The 18,963-nt window shown below is 36.4% G+C and overlaps 1 protein-coding gene across 1 annotated transcript; it reads left to right on the forward strand.

The window, feature by feature from the left end:
* Positions 1–1,949: 1,949 nt before the first annotated feature.
* Positions 1,950–17,347, forward strand: LOC137857601 (formin-1-like). Its single transcript, XM_068684310.1, has 3 exons — positions 1,950–4,497; positions 15,472–17,128; positions 17,212–17,347. Exons 2-3 carry the CDS (start codon positions 15,581–15,583, stop codon positions 17,218–17,220), a joined length of 1,557 nt encoding a protein of 518 aa, XP_068540411.1. The 5' UTR covers positions 1,950–4,497; positions 15,472–15,580; the 3' UTR covers positions 17,221–17,347.
* Positions 17,348–18,963: the final 1,616 nt, after the last annotated feature.

Genomic DNA, 18,963 nt, shown 5'->3' on the forward strand with positions numbered 1-18,963 from the left:
GAGAAATAAGACCTGTTCTGGGACAGGAATTTCCTATGGGGAAACAAAAAAAGAAAATGGAGATGACATGTACAAGAAGTCTTTCTGCATTTCAGTTCTTCATGTTCAAATAGACTGGTAGCAACAGTTTTGGCACCAGGCTGTGATACCTTTTCTACTCCCCTAATTGCATTGTACAGTTCAACTTCATACCTCATGTACCTCTACGACACTATCCATACAATCTTCTGAAACTTAGACTGAAGAAAACAAATTCAAAACTTTCATAAATTGTAAAATGTTTCAAATGTTAGAATTGTTTTTTATATTTCCCACCGCATTTTTACTGCCCCTTTTCCCCTTCATTTTGTAGCAGTAATACCCTGCTAGATTTTGCTAAAAGGTTTCAACCTATTTTTCACATTTACTGGTGTCTTCTCAGCTAATCAGTACTTTCCCAATTGAAATGTTACTTCAGAGAACATTTTTTTTGTTGAAATGCAGTTGTTTCATCTGCTGACTAACTAGGATTCCTGGTGATATGGCTGCAAATAATGGAACAGCTTCAGTAGAAGGCTGCTGCTCATTGCCTTGTTCCATGAAGGTCTCCAAGACTCAGCTTGGTCTCTCAGTTGAACTGAGACTAAAACAAGTGAAGATTGTACTTGCTAGGTCTACTCAACAGCTTGGGTTACTCACTGGAGTTTTACAGTTTACAAAGCTCCTATAAAAGGTTTAAACAACAGCTATCATTGTTTACTGTCCACAAAGTCACAGATTATGAAATTAAAAGGTAGCTGAAAGTCAGGATTGTTTCATCTAAAGGAGGCTCAGTTTGCATACCAGATGAAGTGATTAGCTTTCTACTCTAATTAGTACATTAGTACATGCTAAAGCAAATAGATGAGTTGCAACCTTTAATGTTCCTTTAAAAATGTAATCATTTCAAGTTCCTTTCTGAACACATTTGTACATGAGCTCTTGCTGCTTGCTTCGTACAAACCTATACCGGCGTTCTATATAGGGTAAACGAAGCAGAAGGCAGGTTGCATTTATCCTATGACAAGATGAAAAGCTGATTACGCAGATGAGTGCAGATGAAGTGGAAACCTCTCAGAGATTAGGTTTTGCTCTGTGTGCCCTACATTGCAGCCTGACATAATCGTTTCATGTCGGTTGCTTTCTGTGAACTCTGTCTTGATACAGACCACATGCTTGCAAAAGGGAAGTTACTAACAAAGTAATTGTTAATCTTAGCCTGAAAATACTAAACAGTAGAAGGGAAAGTCTTACTTTCAATCTGTTGTTGTTGTTGTTGGTTTTTTTTTTTTTTTTTTTTTTTTCTTCCCTAGTCTGCAGACATGTCTTGGTATGTAGAATATGAGCTAGTATTTTGCTATAGGCAATCAGTTGATGGTCAGAAGATTTCAGGTTGAAAGGAGAAAACTCTGAGATTTCAAGTGGGTTCCTTTTGATGCTGTAAGTATCCTGAAGTGATAGGAATCTGAAGATCCCCGGTGTTTCAAGTAAAGGTAGGTAATTTCTGTTAAATAATATCACATCTTGAGATCTCCACAGTGAGCTAATTAAAGCATTTATTAAAATGTATCATGTATTAATGAACTCAGCAGAAGCAAATGTGACATTTTCAGGAGGCTGTAAGCTACACTGAGAAATGGTATTTCCTTGTAATGTCTCAGCATTGATAATGGTCTTAAACCCAAATTGAAATCAATGCACATTTTCTCTCGGTTGCGTGATGTAAATATTTTAACCTTAACTCTGTTGCTTTTGAACCATCTCAGTTCTTTCCATCTAAGCATGTTTTCGCCCAAGCCTTTCTGCTGTGGTGCCCTGCAGATAGATGGAGGACTTTCAGCGAACATGGCAGGAAGGTTATTTGCAGAAAAATAGTCAGAGCAGCAGACCAGTTTGTTTGTAGTTTGTCTTGCTCCATCTACAATTCCGCACCTTAAAATAGCTGGCTTCTTTCTGAGGCGGTTCAGGAAGCCAGCCTCTTTTGTCATTCGCCTCTTCCAGGGGCGCTCGGCAAAGGGCTGGCAGCCCGAGCCCGCTGCGGCGGCTCCGCTCCGGGCAGCGGCGTCTCTCGGGGGGCGGCCTCGGCGGGTCTCACAGCGGCGCTGTGTGACCCAAGCAGCCTCGCAGCGCGAGCTCCACGGCAAGCCGAGACCGGGGGAACCGGGACCGGGGCCGGGCAGCGGCGGGGGCCTCTGCCCAGCGCCCCCGGCCCTCGCCAGCCCCGCAGCATCGCGCGCCCGGCTCGGCTTGGCTCGGCGCAAGGTAATGCCCGCCCCTCCGCTCGTTTGCCTACCGCCGTGCTGCCCGCTCCCTGCAGTGCCTTCCCCTGCGGTACTCGAAGGGATTGGAAAAATGACAAGGCTTGCTCGAGGGGGGCTGGGGACAAGGGAGCCCTTTAGTCTTCGTGAGCATCTCCTGCCTGCTCGCTCTCTGCTTGTTTATAAACAGCTTCTGCGGTAACTCAAAGGCTGGCACCTCTGAGCTTCTCCTGCAGCCTTCTAGGTAAGCCCGTTGCTTTCCTCCCTCCTCCTTTCCTGTCGGCACTATTAATGTAAGTTTGTTACCGGTTTACTCCCCCTCCTCCCCCAACCCAAAATAACTCTTAAAACTATATGCTCACTTTCTTCAAGTCTGATGTATGGGTAGAGTCAGTGATTGCTGTAATCCTGTAGTGTTTGATGGATGCAAATCCCTTCATGCACTCAGGAGGGCAGATGAGTGGGATACGTGATTAATATTTAGAGCATTCAGACAATCTGTTACTGTATATTGTAAAGCTCGTGGCAGTCACAGTTGCAGATGAGGCTACTTGACTGTTACCCAAAGTAGAATGCATTAGTATAATGACATTTGCAAATACTTTTTACGTGATGGAAAAGTGTTAAAAGGACCCATACTGACTTTAAGGATAAACCCTTCTCCTGATGAAGGGTATCAGCATACAAAGGCAACTAAGACACATTCTCCTTCCTTCAGATGCAATAATAAATCACATTATCATCCAGCTGACAGACTGTGATCTGGCAGCTGTATATGCTTAGACCTGCTTGTTTTGCGGTTGTGTCTGGTGTTCTTTGTTTCCCCAAGAGTGTAGCAGTAATCATAATGGATCCTTACTTTCCTGGAACTTCCCAGGAAATTAATCAATGTAAAAGATTGCTGAGAAATGATAGAGATGCTTTGGTTAATGTTCTAATTTTAATCACTTATTTCCCTCGAACCTTTCAATTGTTCACAGCTGTTTAATGGTAATTTTACTTGTAGAAATGTCTTGTGTAAATGTTATCAACAAACCATTAAGTACTCATTTAAAGATACTTCTACAAGTACATAATTAATACTTTTATGGAGTGTTGGTAAACCACTTACACATAACATTCTGAAACTTCCAGGTAGCTTGGCCTGTGCTTGCAGGTGAATTAGCTTGTTTTGGTAAGTTTCAGCAGAAACAGCTCAGCCACTTTGGATTGAATAGAGAGTGGAAGGGAGGAAGGAGTGCTTTTTATATTTCTAAAGAAGCTGTCAACCCATAACATCATTAAATTAATTTGAATGACTGCAGACAGAGTGTCTAGGGATAGAGAGTTGTAATGTGGTATGAAATCAAACCATCTTGTGAAGTGTCTTTTTAACAATGGAAATTAGTTTTGACTTGGCTGAAACCTATCTCATTAAAAACAAGTGCCATGAACGTGAATGGTTGCTTGTGTTTTTTAACTATATGGTGAAGCATGCACAGCCACATGGGCATAGGACATCATCACGTAGTAAGTAATAAGCAGTAAGTAAATGTTCCCCTAATATTTTGTAAGTTGTTATGATAAAGCTAAAGCATGGGTAAAAGTAAGTTATCTCTGTAGAGATTTTCTTGCGTAGACAGGATTTTCCAGAAATTTTTATTTTTTTCCTTTTAGTTTCTTAAGGACCATTCCAAAGTTGATAAATTATTTGAATTAATACTACAGATCTCTATTTTCACTTTTTCATATCTATAGATCCCTCTATCAATTCTTGTTAATTTAAAATGTTCTGTTAATAATTTTCAGATAATAAAATAATTTATTACCAGAAGATGATAAATTAGAGAAAATCTCCCTCTGAGAAAGCTTAGCAACTAGAGGCCAGAGAAGACCTTTTCCTTTTGTGGAGGCTATAGACAAGTATTAAACAGTACTGAGAGATGGTAACTTTTCAAAATAAATGTCAATGTAATGAACATCAACTTCATGTTGACATTTGTCAGGATATAAAAATGTGGTGAAGGACCAGTTCCGTCTGGGGTATGAAGAACTACTGGTTTGTAGATTTGGTTTTGTTTTGTTAAAAGACTAATATTCCTCATTTTCTCTGGCAGGAAAAAAAAAGGTGAGAGGGGGAAATATTTTTAAGCTTTATTTGAGAAGAACTCTTGATGCTCTTGATGACTTGCCTGTGTAAAGAAGCATGAAATCTTGGACTTCTACAATACCATTTAATAAGGTGATCCTTTTTGACACTTTGATCCTTCTTTAGGTTATGTGCATATTATGTTTGAAAGTGGAACCAAAGGAGAAAAATAGTCTTTTGAAATATCCCCAAATTAGATGCTCTACAGAGAACTCAAAAGTAGAAAAAGGAAAGTGAGGACAATCATAAGAGGGTTTTTTTTTAAGGTTCTAGGGTGGGGCAGCTTTCTGCTCTTTGCTTTACTGTCATATTTAAGGACTGAATGAAAGAAATCTCCATGTGCCTCTTGTGTTGCTCTTTTCAAAGATCTTTGCATCCCTTTCTCCACCCAGTCTTCCTGGCATCTGAGAACATTTGTCAGCTTTTGATTGTGCTTTGACTATTTTGGTATGAAATGTATTCTTCTTCTAGCTTTTATCTTATAGAACTTTTTAAATATGAAATCTGGATGTATATTCCATTATCATGATGAGCACCAAAAAGGCAGGAAACTTTCCAACATGAAGCGATCAAGTAGCTATAATTCAACAGAACCTCAGCAATAGATGTGAATTATTTCTACTGTTTCAATATATTTTTTATTTTTATGCACTATTCCTTCATGCCTAACCCCTCTTTGTTACTACTAATAATCATATAGGATTGCTATCATTGCTGGTTTTGACTGTCCATGTTTATTTGCTCATACTTGGAGGTAATAGGTGGAAAAATACATTGACTTTTTGTGCTTGGTCATAAAAACAGTAGTTATTTTACTCCACATGAATATTGTCAGAGTAGAGAGTCAACATGGATAGTGAGTCTTAGCACTGAGTGAGTTGTAGTCTGAGAAGAGGAAAAGAAAGCCTACAAAATGTGCTGCAAGAGTTCTTATCCAAGTGATTGTGTTTCCCAGCTGTGCAGGTACTGCATGGAAGTACCTTCCCTTTCCATGGAAGGTTGAACCACTAATCACTAGTTTGGATGTTCTGCTTGATTTTCAATCCAGTCCTATGTAGTCATAATAGAGGGCTTAGTATCTCCAGAAGACCAGATATATTTTGTTGAGTTGGGCCCTTAGAAAATTATGCAAGAGCTGTTAAGACTTAATATTGAAGTTCTTCTGTCCTCCATTTAACATCATTCAATCTTACAAATGATTTTAAATTATTCTAAATGGTGCTAGTGAGATCTTGAAGTAAAATGTGTAAGATCTAAGCTGACATTTTTCTTAAAGCTGTTCTTTTTATCCTGCTGTATTTTTGAGCTCATTACACAGAAATACTGTGTTTTAATCTTTTTGCTTTTTTTTTTTTTTTTTCCCATGAGGTTTGTCTTGTTGCTATAGTTAGAACCAGTTGGGGGATTTATGCAGCCTGTTTAATCTTTTGAGTTTTATAAATATTTTTAAATGTTGTTAAAAACATTGTTAAAGAGGTGCCAGATTTGCCAGTTGACAGACTTGCTGAATTTTATGAAAGCTCCATGTGAATGGTCTTCTATGTAAGGACACAGGCTGAGAAAACCACAAGGACATACAAGCAGTTAAGCATTTTCAGTACTTCTTTTTTTTTTTACTGTTGATTTGTACTTTAAAACAGGACGCATACAACAGGCTAAATGTTGTATGTATGCAAGTTGTTACTTCCTGTATTTGTTTAACAGGTCTGTAGAAAACCTGTAATCTGTCCTCTCAGATGGGTAGCCCTTGAGTTTATAACTTTTTGTAAATTGGAGTTATATGTCAAAAACATTCACCTATGAAATGGTGTCATCAGAAAGTTGAACTGAAGAAAACAAATACAACCATAGTTCTTTCCTGTAACACTTCCTCCTTTAAAGTGTTAACATGATCATTACAACCCATTTCATCCCAGTACAGCCAAGATTTTCAAAAAATGGATGATGAAGGTTATTTTTGAAGCAACCTGATATTCTTTAAGGCTCAAGTAATTTCAAGTTGGTTAAAGTCTGGGGAGGGGAAAAAGATGAAAAGCTTTCTGAACTTATTCTCCAAGTTTGCATGATTTTATGAAATATTTTAAAATATGCACAGTTAAAAATAGGTTTAACTTGTCAAATAAATATAAATGTTTCAATATTGTCCTAAGAACTTAGTATGGGACAGCATCTTTGATCTTTCCTTATCACTGGATTTTAATTGGGGAGTTCTTCTAAAGGTATAAAAATTTGTTATTACAAGTTTTTTTTTTTTTAAGTTGCTTTTATTTTAAATTCTGTCTCTGTTCTGTCTTCTCTACTGAAACTTCCTTAGCACATGCATTTTCTTTAGCAGTTGTCCCAGACTTTTGCAGCTAGAATTATTCTCCATGCTCATGAGATACCTCAAAAATTGGTGGTATCACATCCTTTTAGTTTCCTTCTCCTTGGCTTTCCTTACATATTATATTGTGTTTAAAGCTCAGAATATATGATTAAACCAAAAGTGTCTCTGAAAGTGGTATTTGGTGAAAGACCTTTTGATCTGAAAGACAGTATACTAAATACTTGTTTTAAACATTAGCATGGCACTAACAGGCATGGGCATTAAATAAATACAAATCTAGTTTCTTGGTTTAACAAAGATGATACGTGATACAAACTGGTGAGCTCTTCGTAGCAATAATCTCACCAACTTGGATCCTTTAGCTGGTATGCATGCAACAAAATACACTGGTCTATTTTGCCCCACAGTAATATTACAGGGTCCTTTTTGGAGTGTATAAGAATGTAAAACTAAAACCAGATTGAAATGAAATAAGATATATTAATAAAGTTTTAAAGGTTTGACACAAGTTGATGGTTTTAGAGAAATTACTTATAAAGCATATTCAGTATTCTATTTGTAAAGATATTTCCCAGAAGTTACTTCTTCAAACCATACCTGAAAAATATATTCTGATCAGTATCAGGTATTTGCAAGCCAATTTATTAAAAACATGGTAAGATGCAGCTCTTACCTGGAGAGTTTGCAGTTTGAACAATCAAACTTAAAGCTTTTGGGCAAAGATTAACATGAAGACAATTCTTCTATTAAAAAAAAAAAAAATCATTTAGGTTGCTGTTTGTTTTTCCCCTGTAGAAATATCCTGTGCATGCTGCCAGAAGTGGAAATAACATACAGTGTGGCCTATAAAACTTAAACATAGGCAATGTATTAATTTTTTTTTTATTTTTTAATGAAATACTTACATGCGTTAAAATTGATCTATGGCAAAAAGTCAGGTGTGCAGTTGATGACCGAATTCTAAAATATATAAAGATGATCTTGCAAGTTTGTATTATTTTGTTTGCTATTAATGTCAATTTCTGTTTTACTTTTCTTGAAAATATTATGGTTTTCTGTTGAAATAAGTAATGATTACATCATGATTACATGAGTAGAGGTTTGTCCAAGCTCTTTAGGTCTATTATGGCTTTTATTTTGTTTATTACTTGAAAATCAGTTGACTAGTAATTGCACAGCTTTTTGTTAAGACCTGTTTCCTGAGGCAAAAAATGTTTCTTCTTGCTTGTAATTATTTTTCAAGCTCTATAGGAATTCAGCTGGATGTTAGCCACATGTCCTGGAATGGTTGTCAGTTTTAACTTAAAATAGATTATTTTATTGACAGTATTCTTAGGCACCTAAAGTAGTAGAATAGTTATTAGAGCAAGGTGTATTATATTACGTTATAATTGTATAATATATATATGTCATAATCATATACACATTCTATTACACTAATGCATAAATAATAAATCACAAAATATCCTTTTTATACTGTTGTTGAGTAATAAACCCTGTACTTATTTTTAAATAAGTTGACATAGTTGTAAAATTCACTTTAATTTCCAGATTTGGCAAAATACTCTTCTATTACCAGTGAGGACAGTTTGGGTTATTTTGTTTATAAATACCCAAATTTTTAATCCCTGTGAATTCATGTTCATACAGTTCACACATGTATATTCTAGACTAGGTGAAAGCATAAGTCAATTTGTCATGATAATATTGTATCTGGTACCTTAAAGTTTCTAAATTTTCCCAAGTATCCTCAACTGGTTTTCATTTTCCTTATGTATCATTTAGGAAAATACGGCCTGGAGTGTTGTGAAAATGACTTTTCTATCTTCTTAACTAAGATTAATTAACTGTAGTTGCTGGATTTTATTGATGGACCTGGGCCAGGAGGGCAGCCTCACTCTCTGAAACAGAATCATAGAATGGTTTGGGTTGGAAGTGACCATAAAGACCATCCAATTTCCACCCCCCTTCTTTTCCCCCACACTGGGCAGGGGCACCTCCCACTAGACTAGGTTGCCCAAAGTGCTGTGGTATCTATTACGTCCACGTGTTTTGTTCCAGAGAGATGTGAGGGTCAATATTGTTTGCAACATAGTCTGGCTGATGTTTCGTATATCATGCAAAATGAAGATTCTTATGCAAAATGGAGAGTGTTCATGTTTCACCCATGAAGTAAAATAAATTTGCTTTTCTTATATAACAGCAAGACTGATTGCTAAAATCTATATTTAAGTTGTTCAGGCATTTTTCATTGTAAGACTCTATTTTCAGCTACAACTTTTTGACACTTCAGTTATTTTAGATTCAATTTTCCATGCCAAATATTGTCTCTTGAAATGTTTTTCCAAAGGAAAATCTCAGTTAAAAATAAAATGCATTAAAGGCGCTTGTTTTTGCAAGCAAAGCTGGAACGGAGCAATAAGTGACAAATACGTGTATGTATATATACGTATGTATGTAAATGTATGTATATAAAAGGTATGTATCCTTATATGAAAGTATACACAAAGTCTCTGGAATTTAACTTCAGAAGGAAAAAAAAAATTGCAGAAAGAAATCATGAATCTTCCATGCAACCATCCTGGCCCAAAAAATTAGTAAGAAAAATTCTGCAACATTTAATGTCTTCATACAGACTGGGAAAAAGTATTCTAGGCTGACAGTCACTGACAATTATATACAGACTGATGCTTTAATTGCATATTGAGAACTGAGTATAATGGATTGAACCCGTTTAATATCATTAATATCATTAAATTCTATAAGAGCTGCTGTTGCCATCACTTAGAAAAACCTCTCTTATATTATTTAATCTTGGAAAAGTCACTTTTCTTCAAATCTGTTATGATAAACAAGTCTTTATCTGGAATGCAATGTTTTTAGTGATACTTCCCTTTCAATTTGCCTTCAGCATTCAGAAAATGCTGTTACAGTCCAAAATCACTGGAAGCAAGATGACTGATTCATCTGTTCTGTTGGTTCTTTCCCTGCTGAGTGCCCAGAAGCAAGATGGAGAATGTAAAATCCTGACTGAATGCAGAGGGGTTTATTGGTTCAGATGCTGTACTTCTTGAAGCATCCTGTTTCAAGCAGACCGTTATTGTGTTCTTTCTTTCTTTCTATTGTGTTCTTCTCTTTCTTTCCTTTAAGGTCTGCTGGTTTACTGCTCATTAGATTAAGGGTTTTTCGTATTTACAATATCTGTTGCATATTTTTTATTAACTACCTCTTAAAACAGTCAAATGGAAGTGTTTGTGATGGAAATCTCATCTGGTAACTTGTTGAAAATTAATTCAAACGTGTATTTGAGAAAGGTAATTAATACATCCTATGATGTGGCTGAACTCTGCCAACACAGTTTTAGTAGTTGTGAGGACACGCTGTGTGTCTTTTTTCCTTTTTTTAACTTGCTGACGCAGTTGTGTCAGAAAAAGCAACATCTTGCTTTGCTAAATTGAAGTAGGCTGCAGAAGGATGAGAACATTCATGTCAATCTAAATCTTTGTTGGGGGAAAGGTCTTGTTTTCTGTAACTAAAATTGCAAAAGGTTGTGTTAGCACAGATAAAGTACTAACAACAAAAAATCTACTTGTACAGATTATGTTGTGTTTCCGAGTTGCTTTAGGTTATATTCAGAAAATAATGTAGATAAATTGTATTGGAGGTCACTTGGCTTCAAAAATCTGAAGAAAGGAACTTTTGGGGTAAGAGTACAACTGAAAATATTTGCAGGATTTGTGATGTTTTATGGTGAAGAACTTCACTGTTTTTAGCCAAACATTTTGATAGTTCTGAAACAAAAGACTGAGATAGTTATTATTGCATGTGGAAAAATATTTTTATCATTTCAAAAATTAAACTATTACTGAAGTCAGTAATTTCAATATAATTATAGTTTTGTGGTCTAGTTTTTTTCAAAACAATTTTGAGACCAGATAGTATGAATAATATAACCATTTTGTGTTTGTTTCCCAACCTGACTGCTCAAGTGTAGTATAAATTTTAAGTATAAATAGTAGAAATTGATTCTTAATCCATCATTTCTTTTTTTCCATCTCCTATATGCTGGAAAGGTACTAAGTTTATTTACTGTTCTTTCAAAGTGGCCTACGAAGTCCAGGAACAAGCGTAGGGGAATTTGGCTATTTGTTTCTAGTTTGTTTTCCAGTTTCATGTTAATCAGTCCATCATAAACTTTAATTTTAATTAATTTTACATACCACATATAGAGTATCTTTTTAAGTGATGGTTTTAGAGTTTGACATTTAGATTTCCTTCATTACAGATCACAGAGACAGGGTTTTCAGGGAGCTGAATTTCAGATTACTTCATTTTATGGACTTGGTCCTGTGTTGAATTATTTGGACAGAATAATATAGCCAGAGATTGTAAAAGATCCAAAGAATTGAACATGCTTTTCTAGTGATTTTCATTTAATTTATCTCTTTGTATATTTATCACGCTTTGTGTTTGTTTTAAAACCATTTTGGTATGCTGAGCTCTGCATTGTGGATTAACTTAATGACTTTCAAACCTTATGTTCTGTGCTATCCTTTTATGTTTCTTCCAAATTTTTTGGCAAGCTCTAATATTCTTTAATACTTCCCCTGTGCCATTACATGAGATTTGAAATTTAATAGAAGATGTCTGTGTCTGGTATAGACTCTGTTTCTTATGTCTTAACAACTCTTTACTAGGATAGTTCAGTATTTGCGAAGTAGAGAACAATTGTGTTTTAAACTACCATGCATTGCTAACAACGCATATTATACTTCAAGCTATTTCATGAACAAATAGTCTAACTTCTGAAATTTTTTTTCACAATGCAGTAAATATGATATAGACTTCTAGTTGGAAAGTTCCAACTGCAAGGAGCTGTAACATTTTGTCTCCTTGAAGAGCTAATCTTCTTTTATCTTTCCAATTATAATGTTTGTGATTAAGCCAAATGTTAGTTTGAAAAAACACTCAGATAATTGTGAGAGTGAGCAGGAAAACAAAATGCTGGAGTTCATCTCTATCAAACCAGTTGTGCTTAGTAATAAACAAATTTTATTGCAATCACTTTCATTTCAGTTTCTTCTAGCTTGTAATGTGGATCCTTCTGTTCTGGTGTGGTCATTAGCGGTATAATACAGCACAGAAGTTACCAGTAGTGTACTCAGGAACACACTGTCACCTATTAACAGTCAGGTATTGGGGAGGGCTGGGAAGGTAAGGAGTTCCAGTTCTTGCTTGCCTAAAGATCAGGGGAAGAAGGAGCATCACCTGCCATGCTGAGCAGAGGTGATACATCCTGATAGAGAGAAGGGACTGCAGCCACGGGGACCTGACTTTCCAAGAATGCATTTTGAACAGCACTTTTGAGAACTGACTCTTTTTACCTAGGGTATTGCTTAATTAAACCAATTTACTTTCTTTGCAGTTCTGGTGATATATAATTTTTTTTTTTTTTTTTGAAAGCAGGCCTGCAGTTCTCCCCATTCCACTCCCCACCTCCCATGTGCAGTGAAAAACAGACATCTGAACAAAACTACATAATTTTAGAAGACTTAACAGATCTTTTGGAAACGCAGAGATAATACAGACTCTTTAATGTGTCAGTATGTGTGTACCAATCCCAATGGTTAGTTTGTTCAAGCAAGAACAGATCTAATAAGATGTATCATTCAAAATGGGTCCAAACTGGCCTAACAGGTTGTTGTTAGTAAGATTAAACCAATACATCTATAAAAAGGTTTATTTGTTTCTAACTTAAAAGAAAATAAATAAATAACTAAATTGCGCTTTTAGCTGCAATATGACTTCAGGAGGAGCTTGCAGGTCTTAATTCAGTAATGTAATCAATGAGAACTCAGATTAGATTAGGGCACCAGCTTGTGTTTTTGGGGTTACAGCCCAGCAAATCTGTGTTGCAAAGGCAAGGGCTAGCAAATTCTCTCCTTTACACATATATTCCTTTGTCCAAAAAAATGCATATCTGTTACTAAGAACTGAGCTGAATTGCTCAATATCGTACGTGTCAACTGAGGATATTCAGTTTGATTGTAATTTTTCTGTTTATAGCTTCTAGATCTATAGGTTCCATGATGATATTACCTTGTAATCGCTTCATCATCTTGCAGTGAAAAAATGCCAGGTGAAACAAATGAACACACAAGATAATTCATACTAAAATAATACCAAGAGTTTTTTTTTTTTTTTTGATTTTTTTTTTCCCTAGATAAAACTATTAAATTGGACCTAACACAGACCTGATTTATTCTGTGTATTAAATAGAATTCCCTTTCTTCCTATAACTCCCTCCCTTTTGGTATTTTCTAAAGCAAATGCATTGATAAATATTTTGTTGTGATGCTGGTCTGAATTCATGGTCTGAATTTTTGGGTAGACCTGTGTGGTGCCACGAGTTGAACTCGATGATCTTTATGGGTGCCTTCCAACTTGGGATATCCTATGATTCTATGCAGCATCTTCCTTAAGTCAATACCAAGCATAGATTTTTGGTCTACTTGGGCAATCCACCCTCATTATTTTATTTTTATTTTTCTCCAAGCTTCCTATTTTTTCTGCTTCCTAGTTTAACTGTTTTGTTGCCAGTGGACCATAATATGGACTTTGGCATCCATCTCTCTGCCCAGCCACTCCCTTGAAATTCTACTCCTCAGTAAAGTTCTCCTGCAAGTAAAAACTGACTCAGCATATGTTAGCCAAGGCTGCTGAGTATTAATTTATGAAAATGTCAACAAGTTAACTGGCTCATATTTGATGGAGCCTGCCACAGTAGGTGACTCAAGGGGCAATTTGGTGCTATTGCCGAGTTGATGTATTAGCAAACTGTTCCCATAAGTGTTGTTCTCTGCTTGGGTGAAGAGTGAGTAAGTTCAAGATGTCTTCTCTGAGGAAAAAATGTTCTTTGATGGTTGTTATTTCTGTATGCAGAACCACTCTTGGGTGCATCTGCCATTGACACACCCACCCTGTGGCTGCATGAGCACCTGCTTCTACACCAGAGAAGCAGCAGAAATGCACAGCTGGAGATGAGGACAAGAACTGAGAATACACTTTTTGGCAGTACTCAGCCTTGTCAGTATTTTAAACTCAGATAATGAGCTAAGACAAGGATAGGAGAAGAAAGAGTAAGGCAGAATTTTCTTAGAAATTGTATGTCTATGAAACAAGAAGGCAGACTTCAACAGAAGTACTGACTAAAGGTTTTGTATCTGTTCTACCCTTTCTTATATCAGAGAAAGCACAGCTTTCTGAATGCCATCTAACCATTGATTGCTGGTGAATAGAATTAAGAAGGTGATCTGGCTCAAATGAAGATTTTCCTCACTATTAGGCTCTACCCATTAGGCTCTCTCCTCTGAAGTGTGCACATCAAGAATTTTGCTGACATTAAGTAAATGGAAAATTACTTTATTTTTATTCAAAGTAAACAGAAAGTTTGAAATTATTTAAAGAATATAGGTGTGACGCTTTAAAATTTAGATCAAAACCATTGCAGAAATGACTACTTACCAGTAGAATAGGATGTTTTGAGTAAATGCCACTTGCTTCTTAGAATTACTGTTTGCTAATTATTCTGATAATCTTATGGTATAATTTTATATCTAACTCACTATACTCTACAAACTGATACTTTGTCAATATGCAAGCATTGTATGTACAACTGAAATACATGACATGGTAATGTGGTATCTTCCATTAATTATTGTTGCCTGAGGTTTGACTATTTTGAAATGATGGAAAGTTCTGCTGTACTTACCCTTTCAAAGTTAAAATTGTGATTACTGCACCTTCCAACAAAGAGAACCCTTGGAGCAGGTGCTCTCCAGCTTTGTGTGCTGCAGGTTTTGCTGCTGAGCTTTAGCTCTTTTCATTATGCTTACACGTTTCCCAGTGACTGCAGAATACCGCTTTCATTATGATAGCAGAGTTCCTCCTGGATAAAAAACAATTTAGTTCTCAAAAAGAGTAAACAAACTTCTGTCATGGTGTTTCAAAAGATTAAAAGTATATCCAAACTGTAGGAAGAAAATGCAATGCAATGCAAAGAAAAGGAAACAACAAAGCTCAGTAAACCTGTCTGTAGAAATACAATTGCATTTTGGATCGAAATAAATTTATACAGTTCTGTATCTGATGGGTCTTTTGCTCTGAATATACTAACCAAATAAACATTTTTCTTGCAAGTTTTCTTGATGTCAGGGCAGTTTCACAGATACATATGGGAAGAGAATTTTCTTTTTTTTTTTTTTTTCTTCTCCTGTGTAATAAGTAATGATGGCCAATGACACTGAAGGTGTTATGGTGCTGGTTTTACTGAGTTTAAAAAACAAGCAAACAAAACAAAAAAAACATATATGCTTGAATGGTTCTTTTAACTAGATGTTCAAGAGCAAGTTAACTTTTAACAGAGAGGGGGCAATAGATTTCAGCATTAAACAGTAAATTCTGTTTGAAATGGACATAATGAACCTGTTGTGACCTTATGGAACCAACAGCATTGACTGAGAACCCTGGAGACACAGGCATGATGTAGGGGAGAAGGATTAGGGCTCTAAATATGAGCTTTAGCAATATCATTCTTTTTGTGTCAGATTTTTCAAGGTTAAAGATGTGTATCAGGGAAGGAAAAAAAAAAGAGAGAGAGAAAACTGCTTCTGCGGGCTTGTTATTTGTCATATTACATTTGCCATAACCAAGTTTGACAGGCTTTTCTTTATTTTTTCCAGCACACAATATTATTGTTGAAGATTAGTCAGATGCCTTCTGTCCATTCCCTGCCTCACACGCTATGTCATGCAAGCAAGCTTTGATACACTTAGCATATAATTTAAATGAATGACTAATTTGGCAAGCATAATGGAAGGCACGCACACTATCCTTCAATTGCACAAACCCATTATGGAGCTTTGTTACGTCAGCTTTTATCTTCCAGAGGGAAAAGTCAGAGGATTTACTTACAAGGGCTGTGTAACTCTGGATAGAACCAGTAAACGTTTTTGCAATTGCTATAAAGTACAGGAGCGGTCAGAAATGGAGATGAGAGAACAGCCATATGAAAACTTTGGAGATATTATTTTCAAGCAAACTACAACGAAAGACATTCTCATTGAGCTGTACAGGCTAACTGCTGAAAAGGAAAAACTGTTATCCAGTCTTTTGAGATCACATCATATTCCAAGCCTTGATACAGGACAACAGGAGGGAAAGCAACAGGCTGTTTCTGGAGTCCAAAAACATAGAGGAGATGACTACTCCAGTTTTACATATCGTCAGGAATTCTTTCTGGATTCCACAAGTAGCGACAATTTTAATTGCAAAAAAAAGAGTAAATATAGAAAGAAAGAGAGCTTTGAGGAATTCAGGAACTGGAAAGGGACAAAAAAGGTGCATGAACAACATCCTTCTTTGCTGATTGGGCAAGGCATACATCTGGGAAATCAGAAGATGCCCCCCACAAGATTTCCTATCAGGAGTTTTCCCAGTTCCTTTTCCGCATCCAGTTGTCTAACAGTAAAAGGTAAGGATGACTTACCACTAGAAATTGGTATTCAACCAGAAAGAGAGAGAGAAGATGGGTATTTTCTTGAAAGCAACAAAGTTATGAAACTGGATGCCAACTTACCGAGTTGTGTATCAAAAGACAGCAATGATATGGTTCCGGTTGAACTATTGGATAATGGAGAATGCATTCTTGAAGTTAAGAATGTACAGCAGAGTATCACTTTGGTAGAGCCATCTCAGGACAATCTATCTAACCAACTAGAGACATTAAGTAAACCTGCAGCTGCTAAAAGCTTGAAAGATAAATGTACTGAGCAGGTATGCAAGGAGAAAGCAGCAATCGGAGTTGTTGTGAAAGTGCAGGATTCAGAAGCTTGTGTTAAAAAAGCCACACAAACCCATGCAGAGTCTTTATCTGATTTTCACAAAGGTAAAGAAACCGCTTCTCCCAATCTCACAGCAGTACCTAATGAGTTTATATCAAGAACTGGTGTATATTCGGTAGATGAAGCTGCTGGAGACTCTAAAAACAGCGTGCAGCAGGAAGAGGAGCGAGACGGCTCTGTTTTGCAGTACAAAGCAGAGAGAGTGCACATTACTGATGAGTCATGCAACCCTGTGGGAGCAGTCAATAAAGCTCTTCTGAAAGTTATACGGAGTGACAGTTTAGATGAAGCTGCAGAATGGAAGAGACTGCAACAAATTACAGCAGCAGACAGAAACCTGCCAGGCTCAATATATGAGAAAAGAACCACGGTATCCCGGGGAAGCAGCAAGCATTTATTTCTGAACCTGCCTGTAAGTGAAGGTCCTGATGTTTCTCAGACAGGTAATAATCTTAAACTGGAAGAGAAAAGGCTGCATTCACCCTCGTTAATAGCTGTGAGTAATGTTTTTAGTAATTCCTATCCGCTATCTAATACACACAAACAAATGTCACCTATTCCTTCTCCATTATCTTCAAGACTGCCTAGCCCACAGCTGCATCATCGGATTCTCCCACTACCTGCACAGAACGGCAAGGACGAACCTATGTTCGGTGACTATTGCAGTGGGAGGCACGGTGCTATAAACCTCTCTTTCAATGATTTGGAGCCGCAGTTTTATCTGAAGTTTTCTGAACCTGGAGAATTGGGATTTGCCATCAGACAACCAGGCCTACATCAGAATGCAACTGCAGGGCATTTTGAAAAGCGCACTCTACAAGGAAGATTCACTACTCGGACACCTCAGAATTTCTGCCCAGGTCAGTCCTATTTTAGATATTCCTAAACTAGCAGAATTGACCATGCACGAAACTATCAGAGCTTTTTAAAATATTAGCCTTTAATAATAAACCATGTTTCCTTTCAAACTATGTTTCACTGCTTAAAGAATGAGTGAAAAGTTGTTGAATTTTTAAACAAAAGTTATAGCTACATAGGATTTGCTTTCAGATGCATTTTTTTTTGTCAGATTATGTTCAATGTTGTTGTTACCAAATCACTTATTTTGATTTAACCAAAGGTAAATAGATACACAGAGAAGAAGCATGTTAAACTTTATTATTTATTTTATCAGTAACTATGTATAATTTTTCAACTTACAGAAATATATCCTAACATAATAGCTAAGATAATACCTTAAATAGATTTTTTTTTCTATATAAAAAGGTCCTGCTTTTCCTGTGTTTTAATCTGTCAAAATGCTGTCATAACTTTATTGTCCAAAGCATTATTTTTCGTTTGTTTGGCTTTACTTACAGAATGTTGTATGAGCAAGCTAATTTACATTGCCTTAAGTATAGGACTGGTGTTGTGACCATTTAGCTACAAGAGATTGATGTAAATTCTCCACCAACAAAATGCTTGCTTTTAAAAGGACTGCATGCAAGAGTCATGTTAAAAAAACACTGGAGTAAAGTGTATGGGTGTTTTTTAAACATATACTGTGAATATAAAAATGCATGAATGACATACTATACAGCTAGCTTTATTAGCTAGAACATTGACATTTATATCCTTTTTCTTTTCTTTTTTCTTTTTTTTTTTTTCTTTTTTTTTTTTCCCCTTTAGTAATAAGAAAGCCAGAGGACCTAATTCCACAGTGGTCTGGGTGTGGCTTAGGCTGGTCTGTATGTGTTTTAGGAAGGGGTAACAATGCAAGGCGATATCATTTCCCTATAAAAGAGAAAGAGGTCCTAATCTGCAACCTTAAAACTTTTCAGGGAAAATCAGATCACTTTCTCCCGGTTCACAAAAACGGAACAAAAAACCTCTCTTCTCTCTTTCTCTCTTTTTGTGGGTTAATCTTTTGTTGTTTTAGTTACCTAAATTGCTTCACTGGCTGTCTTAATAAGTGCCTTCCAGAGAGGGTGCAAGATGAGTTACAGGGTGCTACAGTCTAAAACAGGGAGGAAGACATGGCACAAGAAGAAGGGGAGGTGTGTAGGAATGTGAAGCCATTACCTTAGTCAAAGGGTGTTGAATGCTGCCTATGAGACTTGTGTTTATGTGTGCTGCTTCTAGAAGTTGCTCTGTAATTGTTGTTGCACTCTTAGAGTGCTGTTAGATGAGTTGACAAAGCTAATGTAAACACTTACTGCTGGGGGAAAAAAAAAAAAAGTGTTATGCTCTTGTTCTTCCCTTTCTTCCTTGGTTCCTATTGTCCTATCCCTCTTGTTACTTCTGGTACTGATCATAAGTTTTGGTGAGCTGGTTTACCTCATGAAACCAGCA

This window comes from Anas acuta, chromosome 5, assembly GCF_963932015.1.
Source record: "Anas acuta chromosome 5, bAnaAcu1.1, whole genome shotgun sequence".
Classification (NCBI taxonomy): Eukaryota; Metazoa; Chordata; class Aves; order Anseriformes; family Anatidae; genus Anas; species Anas acuta.